This window comes from Hippopotamus amphibius, chromosome 9 (assembly GCF_030028045.1).
Source record: "Hippopotamus amphibius kiboko isolate mHipAmp2 chromosome 9, mHipAmp2.hap2, whole genome shotgun sequence".
Classification (NCBI taxonomy): Eukaryota; Metazoa; Chordata; class Mammalia; order Artiodactyla; family Hippopotamidae; genus Hippopotamus; species Hippopotamus amphibius.
In genome coordinates this window covers 44,861,753-44,886,721 of record NC_080194.1, presented here as the reverse complement: position 1 = coordinate 44,886,721, position 24,969 = coordinate 44,861,753, and the positions used below count along the sequence as shown (strand labels likewise).

Here is a 24,969-nt window from a genome sequence, read left to right as displayed (position 1 = left end):
GAGCCTCAGTTTTCTCATCTCTGAAATGGGACCGTGGAAGGATCAACAACAATGTTCTGGGAAAAACACTCAGAGACATGACAAGGGTGTACAAGCTTGGAGGGCACGGGCAGCTGCTGTTGTTGTTTGAGGAAGCCATCAGCGTCCAGCTTCCTGAGGAGGTGGCCCGGGGGCTGATTGAGTTAGCAGCAGGACGTCCCCCACTGCTGGGCTGGCCGTGCTTCCTGCCCCTTGTCACGCGTACTCTCCTTCTCGCCCCTTACTCACCCTTTCATTGCTTCCCCTAACTCCTGTCCTCATTTCCCCTCTTTTCTGTTATTCCTGATGTTGATAAAAACACCTGCTTTAGGAAAGCAGCCGGGTTGGTCAGAAAATCACCAGCCTCTGGAGGCAGACAGACAGAACTGTGTCTGCATCCGGACTTATTAGCCTTTTGCTTGCTGTGTGTTTCTGGGGAAATCACTACACTTCTCTGAACCTTGAGTTCATGATCTATAAAATGAGGGTTATAATGCTCATTTCACAGTGCTGTTATGAGAAATAATTGGGCACTCGACAAATGCTAGTTCCTTCTTTTTCTAAATGTTAGTTCCTTCTTCCTTCCTCCCTCCCTCCCTCTCTCCCTATCACTCCTCCCAGCTGGCCCCCTGCCCCGGCCTTCTGCGTCCAAGGTGCCCCTAATCCTTCCCAGGGATCATTGGGATAGCCTCAGGCATATGTGGTCTCTCCTTTCCCTCAGACCCTGGGCTCCTGAGGCTTCTGGAAGCAGCTGAGATCTTTGTGGTCTTCTCTGCAGGTCCAGACTTAGCTTGGGAGCTGCTAGTTCAAATCGTGTGATCTGCACTTTTTTCTCACTTTAGCAATTATTATACTCCAGCTGACTGTGTCATCTTCACACTCCAAACACTGATAAATATTTATAAGGAGGAGAAAAACCCAGAACTCCTAGGGGAGGTGGGGGGAGGGATGTGCTAGGCTCCTATTTGCAAGCCAAGCTCAGACCCATCAGTGGTTCCCTTGGGCCCCAAGGAGTGATTGGTTGTGGGGGAGGGACGTTATGAAGGCAGCACAGAGCCACCATCCCACTCCTCTTCTGGGAGGACCTGCTGTTGCTGTGACACTGTGGGCCTCACCCCGCCTTGCCCCGGATGCCTGCTGGACCTCCTGCCCCTCCAGGATTTGGGCTGCCTGGAGTGCTCTCAGCGCATGTGGGCCTGCTCCGTCACTCTGTGTCTGCTCCATCTCTCTCTGTCTGTGACTGTCTCTCTCTCCCTCTCTTGTTTGTTTATCATCTCTCATCCCATCTTTTATTGTCACACCTCCAGGGCCAGCATCCCTCTCCTCTCCCTCCTCTCCCTCCTCCAACACCTTCTGTGTCTCTGGGTCTCTGTCTCGACCTTTCTTCTCTCCTTCCCAACATTACTCTGAACAGTTCTGGGGCTGGATGATGGGGGATAGGTGAGGGGCCTCAGGCTCCCAGACCAGCTGCGGGCAGACAGCAGGAGGAGCTGCTGGGGACCAGGGAGTGCTCTGGAAGGCAGAGGAGCACCTTGCGGGAGGCAGGGGCCACGCCTCTGCCTGACTCTATGTCCAGGGCTCTGCTGGGTGCCCATAGGCACATCTCCTCCCTTCCTGGCCTCAGTTCCTCAGTTGGTCCCTTCACTAATTCATTCATTCACCCTCTCAACTAATATTTATTAAGTGCTGGCTGCCTACCATTCATTAACACAGGTTTACTAAACACCTCCTAGGTGCACCGTTCTAGGTGCTTGGGATGCATTGGTGGACAAGAGAGACAAAGATCCCTGCCCTAGTGGAGCGGACGTTAGCAGAGCAGACAGGCGTAAGTGTAATCAGAGTCAGTTATGTAGTGGGTTAGGAAGCCGTGAGTGCTGTGAAAGAGGGAAAGTACAGCAAGAGGATTGGGAGCACTGGGTAGGCACAGGGGGAAGCTTCCTCATATGAGGTGCGGCGCTGGGCAAGCAGATCTCTGCGGGGAGAGCCTCCCAGGGAAGCAGCTGCTGAGGCAGGGACCGCCCTGGTGCGCTGGGGGGAAGGCAGGCAGGTTTGTGGCTGGAGGATGGGGGAGAGTAGGGGAGGTGATGCTGGGAGGTGAAGGAGGTGGGCAGACCACGCATACAAGGGTATGCCTCTGCACGAGCTGGAAGGACTTTGAGCAAGTAAGTGGCGTGGTCTGACCTCTCTTGGAAGACTCCCTTCGCCTGCTGGGTGAGGAACGGACCGAGGGGGCTGTCCAGGACGCCCCAAGGGAGCTACAAAGGCAAGCATGACACCTTGGGTCGGGGGAGCAGCGGAGGTGGTGAGATCTGATCGTGCCAGGCGCTGTTCCAGCTCCCAGCGCTTGGATGGTGCCTGCAGGTCACTCCGGATCCCTTGTTCTGGTCCTGCCGAGGGATGGCCTGCAGGGGCCTTCCCCTGGGCGGGGTGTGCTAACTTGGGCTTCCCGCTCTTTTTCTCCCCAGGGTGTTCAAGAAGGCGAGCCCCAATGGAAAGGTGAGTCTGGAGCAGCCGCACCCCGGCTCCTCTCTGTCCTCAAACTGTCGTCCTCTTTCAGGCGTCTTTAGGGCCCGTGAAGGACCCCACACACCCCGTCTGAGGAGAGGCCGCAGCCCTGACCTTTAGGAGCCCTCGACTGCAGAGAGAGGGGCCCTGTCAGCAACCTTTCTGTCTGAGGGGGGCGGTACGATCCCTGGACTTTAGGGAGCCCCTGCCCTGGTTGGGGGAGACGTGGCCTATCACAAAGAGGAGGCACTGTGAGTACAATAACTAGAGCAAGTGCCGAGGGCCTCAGGGGAACTGAGTCCACTGGCATGAGCGGCCCCTGGAGCCTCTACTGAACCCCGTTATCCGGGGCAGCTCCCAGTGCCTGCCCTGCTCTCTTTCTTAACGCAGCGCCTGGCTGCATCCTGCCTTCCTCTCAGTTCAGCAGCTATTACGGACATCGTTCTGTGTCAGGTCTAGGCTGAGCCGTGGGGGTTGGGGTACGGTGTACTGAGATAAGTAAGGCACAGCCCGTGCCCCTCACAGCCAGATGGGGAAGGCAGACACGGAAACTGATGATTTCAACACAGAGTGTCAAATGTAGATGGAGGGATGCCCAGGGCTGCAGACCCAGCCTGGTGGTCAACGGTGGCTTCCCTGAGGAAGGATGCATTCCCAGGCAAGGCAGGGTGGAAAAGGGCATTCAAGGCGTGAACGCAAATTGTAGGGAGTCTGAGTGCCAAGAGGGAAGCAGAGGGAGCAGGAGTTCAGGTGGGGAGGTGGCCTGGACCCCTGGCCGGAGCTGGCAGATAGCACCGTGTGTGCGCCCACGTCTGCCTGCTGCACCCACAGCGACATCACCCATCCCTGCTCACCCTTTCCTGCTGAGCCGATGCTCCATCCTGGATTCTTCTCAACCCAGGGCCCCAGGCAGCCCCTACCAATCAATCAGCGTTGGCATTTGGAATGAAACTCATTTGTCATTTTACCTCTGGGCACCGAGGAACCAGTGGAGGGTTTTCAGACCAGCAGACCAGACTACCATGCTTAGATTTGCATTTTAGAATGACCAGTCTAGCTAAGGAGGGGAGAAAGGTCCAAAGTGTGGCTCCAGGCAGCAGACCATCCGGTATATGGGCCAGTCAAGGGTGGCTGTGAGGATGGAGAAATCTGATGGAGGGAGATGCGTCAGAGTGTAGGGACTGTAGAGGAGAAGGAAGTGTCTAGGGTGACACTCTGGATTCTGGCTCCGGGGTTCTTCCCTGAAGGCCGAGTGGAGCACTCACTGCCTTGGCAAACAAGTCCTCATTCGAGAGGATCCTTGCAGACCGCACGGGGGTGGGCAGCGGTGAAGGGCGCAGACCACCGTGTTCAGAGCACTCACACTGGACACTGTGGCACCGCTGGCTCTGCTCTGGCCCCCCACCCCTGTCCCCTCAGAGATGCCCCCAGCACCCCCACTCAGAAGACTCCTTTGCTGCTGCCACTCCACCCTCAGTGGCGCTTGGCGTGAAGATCCCTGCAGGCCTCCGTGTCCTTATCTGCAACATGGGAACAGTAACAACTTCTTTACAGGGTTTTGGGATGAACAGATGTTTTAAAAATTATACGAGGGCTTGTTATTCTCTGTATGAGCGCTGGGGCTCGGGTCCAAGTCCAGTCAGGATTTCGTTGAGGGTTAGGGTTGCGTCCGGGGGTGTCGGGGGCAGCTCCCAGCGTTTCCTCCGAGGGGGGGGACTCACAGCTCTTCACACCCTCTGTGCCTCTCCTCCCCAGCTCACCGTCTATCTGGGAAAGCGGGACTTTGTGGACCACATCGACCTCGTGGACCCCGTGGGTGAGTCCCTGGAGGCCAGAGAGGGAGGGGAGGGAGGAGGCAGGGCTGGCCTGGCCCCTTAAAGAGAAGAGCATGTTGAAGCTGCCCAGGAATAGCCTTCAGGTCTCCAGAGGGTCCCGGTGCCCAGAATAGGACGTGAGTGGCTTTTTGCTTCAGTCAGCAGAAGCTTACCAAGCAGCTGCTTTCCTCTTCAACTGAGGGGCTGTGAGGGGAAGCTGCGGGAAGGACCGAGGTAAGCGGCAGGGCAGGTGTCCTGCTGAGGAGCAGGAGGAGGAGGACAGCAGCCACCACGTATCGTGAGGCTTATTATGGGCCCAGCACTGGTGGCAGCTCTGATTATTATCCCCCCCGATTTACCGAAGAGAGCAAGGCACAGAGAGGTTAAGTGACTTCCTGCAGGTCACAGAGCTCGTAGAGGGAGGAGCCTGGATTCAAACCTGGGCAGTCTGGCTCCACAGAACCTTTGTTCTGCTCCCTCCTGATGGCAAAGGGTGGGAGGTGGAAGGAAAGCCTAGGGGCTTGTGAGATGGAGGCTGTCCTCACTGATATGGGGTTCTTCCCGGAGGCTGGGCGGTGGCTGAAGGCACCTTCCAAGGACTTTTTCTAGGTCAGGATTTCTCAGCCTCAGCACTCATGACATCCTGGACTGGGTGTTCTTTGCTGGTGGGGGCCAGCCTGTCTCTTGAAGGATGCGTAGCCGCATCCCTGGCCGCTACCCATCAGACACCAGAGGTCCCCCATCCCAGTATGACAGTCAACAGTGTTGTTAGAGGGACTTCCCTGCTGGTCCAGTGGTTAAGACTCCGCACTCCCAATGCAGGAGGCCCGGGTTTGATCCCTGGTCAGGGAACTAGATCCCACATGCTGCAACTAAAGATCCCACATACCACAACGAAGATCCTGAGTGCCACAACTAAGACCCGGCGGGGCCAAATATTTAAAAAAAAAAATGTTGTTAGACCTTGTTAAATATCCCCTTGGTGGGGGGGTGGGGTACAGAATCACCCCCGGTTAGGATTCTAAGAAGCATAGCTTTCCTTAAAGAACCTCGAGCTGACTGCCTCTTCCCACAACTGTTCGAGGGAGGGAGGCCCAGGGTTACCCCTGTTTCACAAATGTGAACAGGGAGGCCCAGAGAGGTTAAATGATGAAAGAGGGACGTGAACAAACCCAAGTGAGGCCAGAGGAGGTGACAGGTTGGGAGGATGGGCCCTGGAAACTGCATAAGGCCAAGTCCAGGTGAAGAAAGTGGGACATGTTGCTTGGGGGCAAATTCACAGAGAACGTGGCCTGTCATCCCATCCCTGGGGGCTGTGCTGGGGCCAAGACGGCAGGAGTGACGCGTGGTTCCAGAGCCCAGGTGGGAGCAGAGAGAGCAGAGGCAGGTTCCAGCTTGCTGGGAGGAATGCCTTTGGGGGGCAGGAGACCTGGGGAGTCCCTCGGGTCCCTGAGCAGACTGTGGGCTACAGGGTCCAGCTCCACTCTAGGCCCCTCCCTTCCTGGCCTGGAGTGGGACAACCCCACCCCACTTTTCCTCCCCAGCCCTGTCTGGTGTCCTCTGAAGCTCACTGCCCCCTGTGCCATTTCCTTCTCCTCCCTCAGCTTGGAGGCAGGGAGCAAGCATCCCCATGTCCGCCTGTGGCCTGCTCCAAGGCAAGGTTTCCTACAGGCTGTCTGAGGCCAGGGCTGTTCACACCCATTGGACGTTAAGGATATTAGCGGGGTCATGGGGGCTGGGGAGAGGGGCAGGAGGGATCTGGCTCCCCTAACACACACAGGCACCCTGAGAACGGTTCGACAAGGGTTCACAGAGCACCAGCTTCATGTCAGGCCCTGTGCTGGGCCGTGGAGATCCCAGAGAGCACCGGGGCATCGTCCAGAGTTGATCAAATGACCCACAGTGAGAAAAACCTTTTCCCTCACAACGTATCCCCCTGGTTCCCCTGCAAACTCAGGGGCAAGTCCAAGCCCCCCTGATCTTACAGACAGGACATTTAAGGTCAGGCCTGATCCTCCTTCCTCTGACGGCCTCCAGGATCTGCTCTCCCCAGCCTCAGAGCCATGCTCTTCCCACTGCCCACCGTGGGCTGTCCTTTGGTCATCTAGTTCAGCGGTCCCCAACTCTTTTGGCACCAGGGACTGGTTTTGCGGAAGACAAATTTTCCGTGGATGGGGTGTGGGGGGGCGGGGATGGTTCAGGTGGTCATGAGAGTGATGAGGAGCGGCAGGTGACATTTCGCTCCATTGCCCGCTGCTCACCTCCTGCTGTGCAGCCCGGCTCCTAACAGGCCGGTACCCTGATCTAACTGATGACCTTTACTTGCCCTTAAGACCTGGCTCCAGCCGCCCTCCCAGCACCCAGGGAGCCTTCGGGGAGTGCCCTTGCTGGGACGTCCTCTCCATTGAGTTTCCACTCTGCCCCTGGCGCCCAGGCCCAGAGGAAACTCCATGGTAAAAGGAGGGAAGATGCACGGCAGGCTCGGGGCATGGGGTGGGCCCTCCCCTGACCAGCTGTCCCTGGGACCTGCCCAGCACTGGGAGAGGACTGGGAGCCCTCCAGGCACTCACCTTCTCATGTGGCCTCTGAGCGGTCAGCAGTGGGGGTGAGTGAGGGGTGGGGCTGGCCGTGGGTTAGACTGGGGATGTCAGGCCAAGGGGTGACCCCTGAGGCAGTCTTCCTGGCCTCCTGGGGTTCTGGACAGAAAAAACATCCTTTGTCTTCAGCTGGACTCTGTACTCCCAAGGCCAGGACTTGGGACGTTCTCCATGGTGTCCCATGTGCCAGGCACCGCCTAACACTTTACACATATTAATTCATTTAGTCTTCACAGGAGCCCTGTGAGGTGGGTACTACAGAATCTATTATTCCCAAACCCAAAAGCTCTGACAGCTCCAAATTGTTCATGAGATTGACACAGAATTCAACTAGTGGCAAACCTGACCTGGACGGATGGGAGGCCACTGATGCCTTAGTGAGCCTCTGGGTGAAGATGTTCACATCTCCCTGCAGAGGTACTAATGGGTTTGGTAAGGGGTGCTGCCCCAGAGCCAGCAGGAGGCATTGGAGAATTTACAGAAGAGGGACCATATGGCCTTTCTACAATTCAAAACTTCTGGATTCCAAAGTATACCTGATATTGGGGTTTTAGACCTACCTTGTTATTCTGACTACCAGTTGAAGTACAGAAGTTAAATAACCTGCCCAAAGTCATGAGCTGGCTCTGCCAGGCCAGCCTGGGTGGGTGAGTGGAGTAGGGCACTGGCCTCCCCATTGCGTTCATGATGCTTTTGGACAGACAAATTTAACTTGATGTTTGGGGCTCAGACGTTTGAGAGGTCAGGTCTGCTGACTGTGTCCTCTCTCCAGATGGTGTGGTCCTGGTGGATCCCGAGTATCTCAAGGAGAGGAGAGGTGAGCTGTGGCGCCCACCCCCAGCCTGTCAGGGGGCCTCCTTTTCCTCCATGACCTCCAGCCGAGGGCCTTTGTGACTCGCAGGCAGAACATCGGCAGTAAGAGAGGCAACAAGCCTGCCCCTGCCCCTCCCCTCTGGTCCTTCCCTCGACAGCTCCAGTCAGTGTCAGGGCAGGTGCCCTGGCCTCCCCAGGCCTGGGGCGGCCCTGCCAGTGCCCACTTTGGGAGAACCTCTAAGTGCCCTGACCCCTTTTACATCCATCCATCATGACTGTTGCAAGCCTGGGGATGTGAGCAGAGCAGGAATTAGGGTCTCTTTGTACAGAAGAGAAGATTGATTCCTGGGGAGGTCGAGGAATTGTCTAAGGTCATCAGGAAGCCAGGAGGTGGGGGTTGGGTGGGACAAGACTCCGAGCCTTCCAGACACCACCCCGCGCTTGTTTCCGCTCCCTCTGTTCCTTCCCACTGTGCTCCTTCCCGGCCCCTGCCATCCCTGTCAGACCCTCTCCACACATGGCCTGGGCCGCAGCGGGGGTGGAGAAGGACAGAGCTGCTCCAGTGGTCAGCCCCGACCTCCACCCGGGGGCCAGGCACCTGACACCCCCATCCCAAGGGCAGCACAGCCCTCCCTGCAGGAGCTCTGGGACAGAACTGTGCCTCCAGTGGTGCCAGTCCCCGGGCTGCAGCTGGTGCTCTGGGGGGCTTGCCTGCTGCCCTCCCAGGCTCCTCCTCCTCAGTGCCCCCTGCTCCCACAGTCTACGTGACACTGACCTGCGCCTTCCGCTACGGCCGGGAAGACCTGGATGTCCTGGGCCTGACCTTTCGCAAGGACCTGTTTGTGGCCAACGTGCAGTCCTTCCCGCCGGCCCCCGAAGACAAGAAGCCCCTGACGCGGCTGCAGGAGCGCCTCATCAAGAAGCTGGGCGAACATGCCTACCCTTTCACCTTTGAGGTCAGGGACTGCCAGCCCCCGGGGCCCCATTCCAGAAGCACCACCTCTAGCAAGCCCTCTGGGCAGGCATGGGGGGGCAGCAGAGGCAGCAGCTCCATGCCACCCAGCTCCCCAGCGTACGCTGGGACCGGGGCACTGGTGCGCATGCTGCCTGGTAAGTGTCTCTTCTCTGGGCCACTGCCAGGGTGTCACCCCTGCCTTTGTGCTTCTCCGCGGACCCTCCCGAGCCCAGGTCATCGGTGAGAGGGAGGGAGATTGAGTGGGGTGCCGCAGAGAAGGAAGGAGCCCTTTCTGGCCCCTGGGTCTCTACAGGGCTGCCTCCTCCCTCAGACCGGCTGCCCACTAGCCATGCTTCAACCCAGCTCATAAACGGGGATGGCAAGTAGGGGTTTTCCCTGCGTGGCCACCTTTCCACTCCAAGACCCCAAGAATCTGGATTCTCATATTTCCTGTTTCTCAGACTCTGATTCTGTGATTCAGTGAAATCCCCTGGCTCTCTGTGAACGTCAGAGAAGGAGAAAGGATACGGAGCCACCCTCTCTGTTATAGATGTGTTAGTTTCTTGTGGCTGCCGTAACAAACCATTGCAAACCCGGTAGTAATGAAGCCTGGTAATTAAACCACGAGTGTGTTAACTTACAGTTCTGGAGGTCAGAAATCAAAAACAGGTCTCACAGGGCTAAAATCAAGTGTCAGCAGGGCTGCATTCTTTCTGGAGGCTCTAGGAGGGAAACTGTTTCCTTGCCTTTTCTTCCTTCTAGAAACCACTCACATTCTTTGGCCCCTAGTCTACCCCATTTCCACCTTCAAAGCTAGCAATGGCTGGTCCAGTCTTTCTCGAATCCCATCACTCCGATGCTGACTTTTCTGCTTCCTGCTTTCACTGTTAAGGACCCTGTGATTACATCAGGCCCACCTGGATAATCCAGGGTACTCTCCCCATCTCAGGATCGTTAACTGAATCACGCTGTAAAGTTCCTTTTGCCATTGAAGGTAACATTATCACAGGTTTTAGAGATTAGGATGTGGATATCTTTGGGGGACCATTATTCTGCCTACCGGAGTGGACATCATGGAAAGACCTTTCCAACTATTTTCCTGTGGGGACTGTGCTGGGCTAAACCCTTAGATAAAGAAAAACACGGAAATTCTTGGCTTTACTGAAGGGGCCCCTGGTCTGATATGGGGCATGGCTTGGCATGGTCTGATGGGGGAAACATGGCCTGTCCTCTGAATTCCCTAGTCTGATGGAAGGGACATGGCCTGTCCTGAGGGGCCCCTGGTCTGATGAACATGTGTGGGTGTGGTGGGGGTGGGAGACACAGAGAGGTTAGTGGTGAATGTGACAGGTCTGTCTGTCCCCTTCACAGATCCCTCCGAACCTCCCGTGTTCTGTGACGTTGCAGCCGGGACCTGAAGACACAGGGAAGGTGGGTCCCCCTCAAGGGAGCATCTCTCTGGGCAGGACCCTGTCTCCCCAGGTCCCTGGCTTTCTCTCTGGGGGTGCTGGGACCCTCCCTGTAGAGGCCTCCTTGCGTCTAGGCCAGGCTGATCCCAGCTCACATAGGCAGTCTTTTCAGACAGGGCAGCAGATATGGTATCACCCTCACCCCCCACACTCAGTTACGTGCCCGGGAACTCTCCCGAGTCACTCTCACTGGCCGCGGTGTTGGCTGCAGAATCTTCATCTGGCCTTCCCACTCTGTGCGGAGGTGCAATCATCACTGTTTCACAGGTGGGGAAACTGAGGCTCAGAGAGACGTGACACTGTGAGTGGTCCAGGCCTCAGATCTCTGAGCCCGTTTCCTCATCTGCAAAATGGAGGTGGTAGGATGTGCCTCGTTGTGTGGTCGAGAGGGTGGAGTGAGACACTGCAGGGGTGTGCTCAGTGCAGGGTCTGTGCGCTGGGGGCCGAGGGGTACGCTTCCTAAACAAGGCTTCTGAGGTGCCTGTTGCAATTTCTGGGTGGCTGCCTTGATGCGTGAGAAGGACAGGCCCCTAGTCAGGCAGGAGTCTGGAAAGGAGCCCAGTCAGGGAGCAGCTCTGTGGGAAGGTGGATGGGGGAGGCAGCCCCGCACCAGGCCAAGCGCAGGGCTCCAAGTCAGATGAGGGGGGTCCGGCCGTGGGAACGCGGTGTTCCCATCCAGCAGCCTCGTTAAAGAGAGGGCCCTTCCCCGCAGGCCTGTGGTGTGGACTACGAAGTGAAAGCCTTCTGCGCGGAGAACCTGGAGGAGAAGATCCACAAGCGGTGAGAAGGTCGCAGCTTCCACCTGCCCGGGTGTGGGCTGCGTGCTGGCAGAGGGAGGGAGACAGGACGGGCAAAGTCCGAAGGAGACAGAAGTCACAATGCCTGGAAGTGTGCGAGGAGGGGCCTCGCATTCCAGCCTTGGGAGCTCTGCAAAGGGCACTCGGGAAGGCTGGCAGGTTGCGAGGGCTTCCTGGAGGAAGTGGCTCAATTGCCCTGGCTCAGGCCTCAGTACTTTTTCCTTTGCACCACTGTATCCACTCCCCTATCTCCCTGTCTCTAATCTCTTCCTCTCCAGACTGCGTGTCCTTTCATTTTGTTTTGGAAAAAAAATGAAATTCGGATTGTGTTAAACAGGGTGCAAGATGTTTCCCGGCCAGCTTGAACCCCCATTTCCCAGATCTTCTGGGAGGCCGTCAACAGGAGGTTGTGGGGGTGGGGTAGGGGGGTGTCAATGGAGGCTTCCAAACAAGGGAGGGAAGTGGAGAAAGTGAACCCGCCCAGGGCAGAGGGAGGAGGTCGGCCATGTCTCAGAGAGGGGACGCATTTTCCTGCAGAGACACAGCCCAGTGCAGACAGAGAGCCTGGCTAGCAGCCACAAATAGCTGGCCCTGACTTCTGGGGTGAGCTGCCCAGCCCTGTTCTCATACCTGCCCCTCTTGGGTTCCGGCTCCATGCTCCCTGCCTCCTCAGGCAGGCTTCCCGAGGGCACTGCAACCTCCTGGGTCGGGGGGGGGGTGTGCTGAGTTTGCCACCTGGTGGTCACAGGATGCATTGCACATCTCCAACTCCAGCTTATGTGTGTGGGGAGATAGGACCCTTCTCCCTAGCTTCTCTGTCCCCCTTTTCTTCTTGAGACCTGAGACTAGGAGAAAGGAAGGGGGGTGTAGGTTGTGGTAGGTGGCCTAGGTAGGTAGGCAACATTGAGAGCCAGCACTCTCAACCTACCACCAGTGGGACATTTTAAATCCACACCAGAGTTACTAATTGTGATATAGCAACTATCATTTATTGAGAGTTTATCAGGCACCAGACACAGTTCAAAGTGATGGACATGTATGAACTAATGTAATCCTCACAGCAACCCTAAGAAGTAGGTCCTGCTATCATCACCATTTTACAGATGAGGAGACTGAGGCACAGAGGTTAATTTACTCAAGGTCACAGTAAGGGGAGAGCTAGGACTTTAACCCTGCCTATCCAGCTTAGGGAATGGAGGTGGCTGATCTGAGAAGTGGGGATGTCAGGATACCTAGCACACCTGACAATCAGGAGACTGCCTGAGTCCCCATCCCTTCACCAAATCTTCGTGTCCTTGTTTCCTCCCTGAGCCCATCACCTTCATTGAACCCCAACGCATCTCTAGCCCTCCATCCTCTCACTGAGTCTTTATCCTCTTTACTGGCCTGCATCCCCCTGATGGAATCCACACCCCCTCACTGAACTCCATCTCCTCTCCATGCCCCTGTTTCTTCATGGGGCCCTTGTCCCCTGTGTATATTTTTATTAAATAGATATTTAGCAGCTATTTATTATATGACAGCAGGCACTGTCATAGAGACTGAGAATAGAGCAGTGAACAAAAACTTCTGTCCTTAAAGAGCTCACACTATTAGGTGGCATAAGGGATGCAGGAAGTGAAACAATAGTCCCTTTCTTAGCATCCCACTGGCTACCAACACACAGATCCACATAAAGTGCTGCCATGGGATGGTTTGGCCTCTGATGCCGTGGGAGTTCAGGCCAGGAGAAGATCAGAGTGGGGAGATCTAGGAAGTTTCCTGGTGGAGCAGATGTTTGGCTGGGCCTTGAGGAAGGAAGCAAATGAGGGCAGAAGCCAGAAGACAGTGTTATAGGCTGGGACCCAGTGTAAGCAAAGCTTCAGAAATAGGACTAGATGGACCATCAAGGATGAAATGAGGAAGTGGAGGAGGCTGGGGCCAGGATGGAGGAGGTTGGAATGGGACCAGATAGTGACAAGGCCCTGTGCCAACCACTACAGTTTGGACTGGAGCCCAAGTTCATGGGAACCATGGCAGTCTCTTGAGCAAGAGAAGGATGTGAGGGTCGCAAGGAAAGGGAATGGAGGCAGGTGACTCTGGCCACCTTTTGCTCTGCCCATGTCCACCAGGAATTCTGTGCGCCTGGTCATCCGGAAGGTTCAGTATGCCCCGGAGAGGCCTGGCCCCCAGCCCACAGCTGAAACCACCAGGCAGTTCCTCATGTCAGATAAGCCCTTGCATCTGGAGGCCTCCCTGGATAAGGAGGTAGGAGGCTTGGGCTTGGCGGGGGTGGGGGCTTCCCTCCCAGGGCTGGAGTCTCAGATCCCCACTCTCTCGTGGCCTCTGGAACTCCTCAGGTGGGGACGTCTGCCTCCAGCCCAAGGACCACAGGGGGATTTGGAGAAGCCTCTTGGGGACTAAAGGGGTGGCAGAGGGGGGCATGAGCCCAAAGGATGCGATTGATTTTAGAAGTCAGTGTACCTCCTGAAGCGTCCTAGGTCCTGGCCGCCTCCCTGCAGCCCCATCCCCCTCTGAAGTGTGAGCACCCCCGCCCTCTTCGGGGGCAGCTGAAGGCAAGTGCTGGAGCCAAGATGTAAGTCGAGGCTCTTCAATGAGGATTCAGAGCCGGTTCCCTCAGTGAGTGGGTCCGTCCTTCCCCACTTTTCTCCTGCTCCTTCCAGACCCTCCTGGGTCTAAACCAGACAGCCAGAGCCGGCAGGGACTTGATACATCACCTACTCCAGCCCCCCCATTGTACAGAGGGGGAGACTGAGGCTTAGATAATCTATCCAAGGTCACACGGCTCTCATCCTCAGTATCATTACTATTACTGTTATCATTACTTCTGATGACCAACCCAGGACTGGAGCCCAGGGTTATCACCTTCTAACTCAATTATCTTTCAAGGTCCCACAAAGGAACCTAAGTTTAACATGCCCAGTGGCTTAGCATCAGTGGGAAGTGGCTGATGAAGTTGGGGCTAACGTCAGAGTGGCCAAGACCTGGGGAACCCTAGGAGATGTGTGTGGGGCCTCTTCTCCCTCCTCCTCATCTAAAGCTTTGGAATCCTCCTCTCCACGCTCTCCCTCCTTATGCCTCCCAGATCTACTACCACGGAGAACCCATCAGCGTCAACGTCCACGTCACCAACAACACCAACAAGACAGTGAAGAAGATCAAGATCTCGGGTACCCGGGCAGAGGGCCGGCTCATGGGGCGGGCAAGGGGGCTCCTCCCAGGGGTTGGGGTAGCTGAAGGCTCTCCCTTCGTTAACAGCCTTGTAAACAGCTGCTGGCCCACAGGGAAGCCCAAAGCCTGCTCTAAGCCGAAGGGTAAGGCCTTTGAGGCTGATAACACATGCTGCTTCTTGGCTGGATAATGAGTTTACTGTTGAAGCCCCTTCTTCTCTTAGGTTCCCTGGGTTCTGGGCAGAGCTGTCCCTGAGGGGGAGATCTTTGGTTATGAAAGGGAGTGAGCATGTTTGGGCTGCCCTTTGGGTCGAGGATGGGTCCATCTCCTACAGAAGCTCCTGGTGGACTCTGGCTATTGCCTGGGGCTGAACATCCCTGTTTCAGGGAGCCTGGGGCCCCTGGCTCACCCCACCTCGTTTCCCCCTTCCTCCCCAGTGCGCCAGTATGCGGACATCTGCCTTTTCAACACAGCCCAGTACAAGTGCCCTGTGGCCATGGAAGAGGCTGAGTAAGTGAGCCCAAGCCCAGCTTTGGACGTGTGGGATTGGGTGGGAAAAAGAGAAGCCGTGGGTCCGGTTTCAGGTCCAGGTGGCTCTTCTCCACTGGCAGAGGGCCTGGCCTCAGACTTCCTTGCCGCTCAGAGTACATGGCCCTGAACAGCCTTTTAGAAACCATCCATTTGGTTTAGATACAAGAAAATACATGCTACAGTCAGGGAAAAGACCCACTAAAACTAGAGTGACAAAATAAGAGCTAGAATCTAAGAGCACTGGGGTTATGGAGAGAAAAGAATAATTACACTCTACTGGAGACCTAGGTTGCGTGGAGCCCCCTGAGTTGGGGCTGGTGCTGCCCCCCGTATGTAGAGGAGGAAATGGGGCCAGAGAGATGTGACTTGCTCAGCCTCACAGGACTGGCCAGTGGCAGAGCTGGGGCTCTTCTGACTCCAAGGCTTGTTGCACCGCAGCTCTCTCATTGTTGAGAAGGGGGGTTGGGGATAGAGCAAAAGCGGGTAAGAGCAGATGTGGCACATATATACAACCGAATATTGCTCACCCATGAAAAGGAACAAAATTGAGTCATTTGTAGTGAGGTGGATGGACCTAGAATCTGTCATACAGAGTGAAGTAAGTCAGAGAGAGAAAATCAAATACCGTATATTAACGCGTACATATGGAATCTAGAAAAATGGTACCAATGAATCTCGTGGCAGGGCAGGAGTAGAGACGCAGATGTAGAGAACGGACTTGTGGACACAACGGGGGAGGGGGATGCTGGGATGAATTGAGAGAATAGCATTGACATAGATACACTACCACATGTAAAATAGATAGCTAGTGGGAAGCTGCTGTATAGCACAGGAAATCAGCTTGATGCTTTGTGACCACCTAGAGGGGTGGGATGGGGAGGTTGGGAGGGAGGATTAAGAGGGAGGGGATATGGGCATATATGTATACATATAGCTGATTCACTGTGCTGTACAGCAGAAACGAACACAACATTGTGAAGCAATTATAATCTAATAAAGATGTAAAAAAAAATAGATAACCAACAAGGACCTACTGTATAGCACAGGGAACTCTACTCAATATTCTGTAATAACCTAGATGGGAAAAGAATTTGAAAAAGAATAGATATATATGTGTGTGTATATCTATATAACTGAATCACTTTGCTGTACACCTGAAACTAACACAGCATTGTAAATCAACTATACTCCAGTATAAAAAAAAAAAATTGAGCACTTGAAAAAAAAAAAAAAGCAGGTTAAAAACTGAACAATCCAAACACCTTACACACGATGCATAGAGATGAGATACAGCAAGTAAGGTCCTCCTTGTAGAACCTAGGAAGTGGGTATATGGGTGTTCACTGCACAGTTCTTTCAGTTTTCCTATATGTTTGAAATTTTCATAGTAATATGTTAGGGGAAAAAAAGGTCCATGCTGTCTCCACTAAATAAATTATCCTAGCCAAACAGCACAGGGCCAAGTACATTGAATTTTTTGAAAAACCTGTAGCTGCTTACAAACCACGAATGAAGTTGTTGGTTCACCCCAGAGTCACTGCTATTTGCATGTGGAGCAGAGATGTGCCCTTTTTGGGTGGCACTGGTCTCCCTGCCAGAGCTGGGCCTGGCCCATGTGGCCCCTTCATGGGGGAGGGAGGTTTGGAGCAGCGCTGGGTTCTGTGTCCTGACTGCACTTGGGGTGAGGCTGGGGTTGGCTCTGGGCAGACACCTCCACACAGGTCTCCCTTCTTCCCAGTGACACAGTGGCGCCCAGCTCGACATTCTGCAAGGTCTACACCCTGACCCCTTTCCTGGCCAACAACCGAGAGAAGCGGGGCCTCGCCCTGGACGGGAAGCTCAAACATGAGGACACAAACCTGGCCTCCAGCACCCTGTGAGGACCCACCCTCCCTAGTCCCAGGCTCTCGGATGTCCCCTCCCCTGGGCTTCCCACCCCTCCCCCAAGCAGGTCCACACCCACCTTGGTCCCACCAGCACCAGTGTGGGCTCAGGCTACCCTCTCCCCAAGCATTGTCCAGGGCCCGTCCTCATGAGCTTGAACTGCCAGGGAAGCTGTCCCCCAATCCCAGCCCTATCCCGGGCTGCGCCAGAGAACAAGATGGGCTGCTTGACCAGGCTCCCTTAGTGAGTGCTGGGCTCTGCTGGCTTGCTAGGGGAGGGCAACCTGGAGAGGCTTCGTGCAAGAGGCAACAGCTCCTGACCTCGTGTCTTCAGTTGGATGGAGTGTGTCCCTGAGGCAGAGCAAGACTGGAAGGAAGGAAGGGAGGGAGGGAGGAAGGGTGGGAGTGGCTTCTGGAAGGGTCCTAGCAAGAGAGGATGGATCGGGACAGGCTTGGGGAGTCTGGAGAAATGAGGGTGGTGAGCTAGGCTAAACTACATGTGGGGGTGTCCCCGGAAGGTCGGGATCCCAGGGCCATATGGTCACTCTTACCCCAAGGTCACCACTGACCCTCTGAGGCCACCCTGCTCTAGTGGAGACCTGGGGGTGTGGAGGCCCATCTTGCCCTGTCCACTGACGTCTGGCCCTTCCTGGGGGTTGACTCGCCTCTGCAGCACCCCTGCCCACCACTCCAGCCCAGACACCCTCTCAGCCACCCCTGCATATGCTACCTGCTCCCTCATCCCTGGCTCAAATCCTACCTGCTTTCAAGACCTAGTTAAAGTGCCACATCCTGCAGGGTCTTCCCTGGTGACCCCCTCCCCTCTTCTTCCCTCCCCTCCCCTCCCCTCTCCTGCCCACTGCCCTCTCCTCTCTGGCCCAGCAGAGAGAGAAGGCGAATCCACCTGAGAGCAGGAAGAGCTGCCCCTCACAGCACTGCTGGGACTCAGGCCCCGGGAGAGAAGTGGGGGTTCCCAGGGCCACAAAGCCAGACTTGGAACCCAGGGCTCTGAGTTCCTGCTCCCAGAGGGCAGACCTTGCCCTTTGCACACACTGGCCTCTGCCTGCACCTGGTGGCCGAATGGCCAGGACAGGGACGGATGGCTGCTGTCCCCATCGCACCCCACCCTGCCGTGTCTTGCCCACCAGCCAGCCCTGTGAACTGGCTCCCCTATGTCGCCTTGCAGGTTGAGGGAAGGAGCCAACCGGGAGATCCTGGGCATCATCGTTTCCTACAAAGTGAAGGTGAAGCTGGTGGTGTCTCGGGGCGGGTAAGTGCTCCAGCCCAGCCCAGCCCCAGAGCCAGACGTGCAGAGGGGAGGTCCCTGATGGCCACACCCGCTGCCCCATTCCGCCTGTTTGCTGGACCAGTTAGCTGCATCCTGCTTCTCTTTCTCCTCCTCCAACCCTTTTCCTCTCCTGCTTCAGAGGCCTTCGGCCCCTCTCTTGCCCCCTCCTCCTTCTCACCTCACCCCTTCTCCTCCTGTTTTTCTTTTACCTCCTGCTCCTCCTCGTCCCTATCCCTGGTCTGGGCGCATGGGAGGTGGGGGGAAGCTTCCTCAGAGTCTGTGCTGTGGGGTCTCCAAGGGGTGCCACGTCCCTCATCACATCTCGGGGCACAGTACGCACCCCCACTCATGCCCAGGCCGCTCTGCTGGGGAAATGGCTCAAGGAGCTCAGAATCCCAGAGCTGGATTGGGGATGCTCTGACTCTTCCATTTTACAGATGGGGAAACAGAGGCCCAAACAATTCCCCACACATTTCCTGAAGTCTCCTCCCCTAATCTCAGGTCATGGGCTGGGTGCTGGGGTCACGGCAGTGGACCAAACGTATTCTCTGACCTGGAGCACAGTCTGGTGGAAGTTAAGAAAGAACTCCCACTTCTCCTCATATATTGGGCCTACAGGTGTTATAAACCTAGAATTAGGATCTTTAATTTGTCAGAGGGATTTTTTTTTAATTCATAAATTTCTGTGAAAAGATTGGAAAGCTAATAGCATTAGACATCGAGTCCCCTTTATTATTAGAATAATGCCTCGTGCAGGTGGCTGTGTAATACTGACCACATATTGTAGGATATCTCAGAATCGCAAATGGCAAATCCTGTGTCCTGCGACTCTTACAGGCCCACAGTCTGCCTCAGGCTCCTTCTTGAGGAATCCTTGGGGAATCCTGAAGTGCTTCCTCCTGCCATGGGATTGTCCCAGCCTGCCCAGGGCAGGCAGCACAGAGCTTAACTTTTATGTCTCCTTTACAGATAATGACCCTGGGGCTCCCCTCCCAGGGGGTTTGGCTGAGCCAGGCCTGGGTGTCAGTTCCCCACGCAGGGCTCACATCATATCTATCCCTGAATGAGCAGTTACAGCTCGGGTGGGTGGCGTGTGTCCCAGGGTCTGATCTACCCCAAAGGGGAACACAGGTGATAAATGAACATGCTTTCTGTTTTCTTCCTCTCTGAATTCTCTCCTGACCACTTCTCCCGCCTCCTCTGACCCACCCAGCCTGTTGGGAGATCTTGCATCCAGGTAAAGTCCCTCCCTTCGACCTGATCAACTCACCTTCCTGAAGGGCCCAGAGACCATTGTCCTGATTGTCCAGAACCACGGGCCCAGGGTTGGAAGGAATCTTAGCAGTCACTTTTGATTGCCAGGTTCAGGCATGTACGTGTAGGGGCTAGAACCCTCTCCAGAGGGACTGGGGAGGTGCAGTTTCTCCTTTTAAACCTCGCCCTGCTCTTGCATCCCACCCAAGGGACAAGGACCTTTGCAGACAGCAAAGCTGGCTTCATTGATCTGGGGAGTGGACCCCAATCAGTCTGTTTTACAGAATGTTTTGGAGAAATGCAGGCCTTGTGGCTTCCGAACTTCTGCACTAATGAGAACTAACTGCTGGCTGAGTGTTACTAAGGAGAGGTCCTGAGGAAATCTGCTTTTATAGACAAGACTTCTTGGAGCCAGCTGGATCCACGTGCTTTCCAAAAATGCCTGTGCCCTGACCCCAGTGGTTTTGCTTTCTCCTGTCACAAGATGCCAATATTGCTCATCCCAAGAAAACTTAGTCCATTTGGAGAGGTGAAATTAATTCAGTTCATTTCGATTCAATATAATTCAGTAAGGATTTCCGGAACCTAGACTTGTGAGGGGGACTGAGGTCCCAGAGAGGAATCAGACACACCCCTTGCCCTTGATGGCTCATAGCCTGGTAGAAGGTTAAGGTCCAGATTCTTCCATCTGTATTCTGGATGGCTTTAGTGAAGGTTGGCAGTCTCAGTCTTCCACCAGCTTCCTCTCTGACAGCTCACTTTTCCAAGTGAACCTGGAGAAGCAATCCCCTTTGCAAGCAAAGGGAAAAAAAAAGCCAAATTGTTTCAATAGCCTTATGAAACCCCCATGTTCCTATTGAGGGAAAGTAATTCTGGCAGGTGCAAGCTTCACAGTTTAACCAAGCCTTTAACCTATATCACCTCCTGGAAGTGGTTCTAGAAGTTAGGTATAGTTAGCCCCATTTTCCAGATAAGCTTAGTGAGACTTAAGGATGTAAAATGCTCCTCAAAGAATGGTGGGGTTGGCGGAACAGCCCTTCCTGGTTGCATAGTTTGTGCCTCTGACCACTCCATGCCCTGCCCCACCCTCCTCTCAACCGGGCCCTGGCAGCAAAGTCAGTAAGATGATGTGCCTGTAGGCGCTCACAGTTGATAGGGCCTTGTAAGGTGACACCACCCTAAGTGGAGTGGAGGAGCTTTCAGGGCTGCTCTTTTTTTAAAAATAAATTTATTTATTTATTTATTTATTTATTTATTTATTTATTTATTTATGGGCTGCATTGGGCCTTGTAAGGTGACACCACCCTAAATGGAGTGGAGGAGCTTTCAGGGCTGCTCTTTTTAAAATAAATAAATAAATTTATTTATTTATTTATTTATTGGCTGCATTGGGTCTTCGTTGCTGCACACGGGCTAAAGAGGATGGGTGGAATCACCTTCTCAGTTCTGAGGTGTTTTTTTTTGTCTGTTTGTTTTAATATTTATTTATTTGGCTGTGCCAGGTCTTTAGTTGCAGCATGCGGGATCTTTGTTGTGGCATGAGGGATCTTTTTTTTAGTTGTGGCACGGGGGATCTAGTTCCCTGACCAGGGACTGAACCTGGGCCCCCTGCATGGGGAGCACAGAATCTTAGCCACTGGACCACCAGGGAAGTCCCTCAATTCTGAGTTCTTATCACACAGGGTTAAGGGTGTGAATTAGGGAGTCAGAATCCTCAGTCTGTCACTTTCTTTTGATAGCTGTAAGGCCTTAGACAAGCTATGTTTTCTCCTTGGTCTCAATTTCCCAGTCTGTACATTGGGTATAATAGTAGGGTTGTTGTGCAGATTAAATTAGTGCCTCTAGAATACTCCTTGGAGGAATGCTCTGGCTGTCCAGTGGTTAGGACCCTGCACTTCCACTGCAGGGGGCATTGGTTCAATCCCTGGTTGGGGAATTAAGATCCTGCAAGCCACACAGCATGGTCAAAGGGAACAAAAAAAGACTACTCCTTGGCACAGAGTCAGCACCATGTACGTGTCTGCTCTTGTTAGTATTGTGCCCATCAGGGCCAAGGGGAGAGAAGGCCCCGTCAGAAGCACTAGCCAGTATCCGCACCTCTCCCATCCTTCTGTCCCCACGTGGCTTCTAGGCTCTGTGCACAGCATAGACAGCGCTGGTGCCTCGGTCCCATCCGGCTTAAATTTGATTAAACCGACCTCAGCCGTGCATCACCTAGATTGCAAGGGCTAGGGCCACCTGAGCACTTTCACAGGAGCCCCTGGAGATGTTGGGAGATAGGTCCAAGTGAGGGTGGGAGGAGTTCCCACCAGGAAGTTGGGAAGGGCAGCATCAGGGGAGGGTCTCGGGGCGCCTGTGGAGCCACCCAGTGAGCAAGAGGCACACTCGCTGCCCGGGACCGTCCTTCCCCTCACGTGCCTCCTCCTAGCTCCGGGGATCCTTCTCAGGAAATGGGAAGTTCCCATTTCTTTTTGGAACCAGGAGAAGAATTCTCCCGTTTCAATTCTCAGATAGACTGATGCTCAGAGAGTGGCGGAACTGGGGTTTGGGGCCAGATTTCCTGCCTCCTGGCCCGGAGCTACTGTAAAACCCTCCCCAGTCCTCCATGACAGGGCACTGAGTCTCACAGCCTGGGACTGGACTCAAGACTCAACCGGTCTGGGTCTCTTTCAGCGACGTGGCCGTGGAACTGCCCTTCACCCTAATGCACCCCAAGCCGAAAGAGGAACCCCCACATCGGGAAGGTGAGCAGAATCTGTGGGTCACTGGGATGGGGTTCCCCTGTCACCCCACCTCCCGCTGGGTCAGCCTTCAGCCCAGGGTCACCCCTCTTCCCGAGCTCACGGGATCTTTTGTGAGGCCCACACTCCTATTTGCATCTGACTCCCCAGGAGACAGAGAGGTCTGGCTCTGTTCTCCATGGGCAGGGGGTGGTGGTGGTGGGAGAGGCATGGGCCATGCTTGGAGCCCTTGTCTTGCATCCAGGCATAGCGGAAGGGGCTGCATGGATAAGATGATCCCTGGACACACCATCCCCAATAATTTTTCCAAGTGATACCAGATTGGTCATATTTCATTAAGCCTAAGACTGTTGGTTGAAAGAGACAGTGTAGTATGTACCACAAAGAAAGATGTTCCCACAATTAAACTGTGAAATGCCATTGATTGTAAAATATACCCCAAGTTCAGAGATGTAAAAATGTGAACAAATGTTTGTGTTAGAGTTAGTGACAGTCGTGCATGCAACGAAGGAATCTAAGTCGTTGGAGACACACCTAAAGGAGCAGGGTCCGGAGATTTTCCTGCGCCCCTGGAGCTGCTGTGGGCCTCCCCGGCCCTCCCTGGATCCTCCTTTCTACATTTAAAATGATTTGAGGTGTTGGCGAGACCAGGAACCAGCCCCCCCTTCCCCATTCCCCTTCCTCCTTTTCCCTTTCCATCTTACCTTAGTTGTCCTAGGGTGGGAACCTGTGCCCACCTGCCCCTTCCCCCACTCACCAGTAACCATGGGCACTCATCTGCCCTGTGTTTAGTTCCAGAGAACGAGGCGCCAGTAGATACCAATCTCATAGAACTTGACACCAAGTAAGCGGATCCCTGCCTGCAGACCTTGGGGGGCGGGCCTTGGGCGGTGGGCGGGGCTACCTGGTTATTTGCGTTTATGCTAATTAACCCCGAGGAGCAGCAGCTGGTCTAACCCGTCTGCTGAGAGCCGCCTCTGCTCGCCTCTTCAGCAACCCGCTTGCCTGCATGTGACTTGAAGGACCCTCGGTGCCTGTTCCTCTTCCTCCTGCCTTGGTGGGGTCTGTCTTCCTCCCTCGTCCTTGCACGTCCGTCAGTCCGTCAGTCCGCTCGTCCATCCACAGCGCCTGCTCGGCTGTCACAGGGCTGGTTCGTGGCCCCGGGCTGGGGCTCTCCTGCCTGGCCTGAGCCCAACCAGTGGAATCAGGCTGTGGGGTGGGGGAAGGTTCTGGGGATCGTGTGGCTTCTGACTCCCAAGGACCAATGTGGATTTCCCTGCGGTCAAAGGCTGTCACGGCTCGGGACAGTGGCCGGAGGGGGAGGACCTGGGCGGACATCATGAACCCCCTCCAAGGCCAAGCAGCTTTCTTGCTTCAGCTCCAAATCTACGCTTCCTTTTCCTCCAGGGGATATTTGGGATATGGGGTCTTAAGTCACCCCCTGAGGACACCGCACGCAGCTGGCTGAATTCTGTGGGGCCGGGGCCCTGGGTGGGCCTATGGGGACATGGTTTCTAGTAGAAGGGAACTCCCTGTTCTCAGCAGCAGCCCTTGGCCCTGAAACCCCGCGCAGGCCCCCTCTTTCCCCACCCACACGTTGTGTGCCCTGCTGTTTTGATGTGCCTGCCCCACCTCCCTGCCCCCACAGACCCTGTCTTATCCAGGATCCCCCAGGGTAGAATGTGAGCTGACACTTCCCTGGAGAACGGGCCTTCCCGGTGTTCTCTTCCAAGCCAAGCCCACTGCTTCCTGTGCAGAAAACAGGAATGCTTGCTTTGAGTGGCTGGATGGGATTTCTGGGGCCTGTTCTTGGGGGATTCAGAATATGCTAGGGAACGACGGGTGGCCTGGCCTCTTTGCGGGAATAAGTTCCTCCTCTGGCCCTAGCCCAGCCGCACGAACACCCCCTCTCCCCGATCTGATGTGTCTCTTGACCCCAACTCCTCAAAACTGGGTCAATTTCCAGCCCTTAGGCAAACTCATGCCTCCCTCTGGTATTTCCACAACGGGCTGGTCCCACTGTCATTGATGGCATCCAGATGTGCCAGCCTGGCAGGCCTTTCTATCTGAGGCCGGTCCCAGAGGCCAGCCTCTGGGTCACACCAGCTGCGCAGGCCCTCCAGCCCCTCTGGATAAGCCTACTATCCCTGCCCTGCAAACACATCCCTTTTCCTTGTCTTTCCCACCAGCGATGACGACATTGTGTTTGAGGACTTTGCCCGCCAGAGACTGAAAGGCATGAAGGATGACAAAGAGGAAGAGGAGGATGGTACCGGCTCTCCGCAGCTGAACGACAGATAGACTGGGGCTGGCCCTCCCTCCGGGCAGCTCCAGGTCCACTCTCATGCACTAGGATGCTTGTTTGTCTTCTTCCTGTCCTGATTCCCCCTCCCCTTTGTTCTTCCAGTTTCTGCCAGGGGGCCCTAGTGGTCTTCCAGGTCATGGTGGCGAACCTCTGGCCTCAGGATTGGCCCCATCACCATGCCAACAGGGCCACGTGCGCCACCTTCATCACTCTCACAGCAGTCACCTCTCCATTCTCCCTCTTCCTGTTGACCCTCAGAAAGGCCAACACGGCTCTGGCCTTGGAATTTGACTTGGGATGGGGAGCAGAAAGGGGAAGACGGGGCACGAGAGCTTGGAAGCGGTGGGGGTGGGGGCTCAAGACACGTGAGAGGATGTCCACTGTCCCAGGTGATTCACGCAGTTCTGGCAGCTAAAACATGACTGCATTGAAGGCCACTCCCCTCTGGCTTGGAGGGGCAGACCCGTGGATAGATGCTCCATGCAGTTCTTTTTGCAGTTTGGACCCACCAAATACCTCTCCCCTTCCTCCCCCATCCTTGCCCTATGTCCCTCTGTGACTGACAGTGACATTGGTGAAAGTTTGTAGACCCCAGGAAAAGAGCAAAGCAGCTGGACTGACTTTCTTAGCAGCAGTTACCTCGTCTAAGGCAAGTTGTGTAAACTAGCTCAAATCTATTTCAGTATCGTCAGGATGTAATATCCTAGCTGCCTTGTATCTTGGGTGTGTGTCCCATCTCCAAATGTGAGGAGAGAGAAAGAGAGAGAAGGGAGGGGTCTTCAGAAAGCACCAGGGTCCTGAGGAAGTTTCCTGAAGGGTGAGAGATGG

The 24,969-nt window shown here is 55.0% G+C and overlaps 1 protein-coding gene across 4 annotated transcripts in view; it reads left to right on the top strand.

Moving 5' to 3' along the window:
• ARRB1 (arrestin beta 1) overlaps nucleotides 1–24,757 on the top strand; it is a 71,479-nt gene extending 46,722 nt beyond the window's left edge. For 3 of the 4 annotated variants that reach the window (XM_057748685.1, XM_057748686.1, XM_057748683.1), the window contains 15 exons: nucleotides 2,484–2,514; nucleotides 4,279–4,339; nucleotides 7,707–7,751; nucleotides 8,507–8,703; nucleotides 10,074–10,133; nucleotides 10,884–10,951; nucleotides 13,080–13,215; nucleotides 14,054–14,138; nucleotides 14,577–14,649; nucleotides 16,409–16,546; nucleotides 17,740–17,823; nucleotides 19,055–19,078; nucleotides 21,769–21,839; nucleotides 22,629–22,680; nucleotides 24,026–24,757. In XM_057748685.1, coding sequence (XP_057604668.1) covers nucleotides 2,484–2,514; nucleotides 4,279–4,339; nucleotides 7,707–7,751; nucleotides 8,507–8,703; nucleotides 10,074–10,133; nucleotides 10,884–10,951; nucleotides 13,080–13,215; nucleotides 14,054–14,138; nucleotides 14,577–14,649; nucleotides 16,409–16,546; nucleotides 17,740–17,823; nucleotides 19,055–19,078; nucleotides 21,769–21,839; nucleotides 22,629–22,680; nucleotides 24,026–24,137 — 1,237 coding nt within the window. In that variant the 3' untranslated portion in view covers nucleotides 24,138–24,757. The remainder of the gene's footprint in view (nucleotides 1–2,483; nucleotides 2,515–4,278; nucleotides 4,340–7,706; nucleotides 7,752–8,506; nucleotides 8,704–10,073; nucleotides 10,134–10,883; nucleotides 10,952–13,079; nucleotides 13,216–14,053; nucleotides 14,139–14,576; nucleotides 14,650–16,408; nucleotides 16,547–17,739; nucleotides 17,824–19,054; nucleotides 19,079–21,768; nucleotides 21,840–22,628; nucleotides 22,681–24,025) is intronic. The other variant, XM_057748684.1, reaches the window with a different exon arrangement.
• The last annotated feature ends 212 nt before the right edge of the window (nucleotides 24,758–24,969 follow it).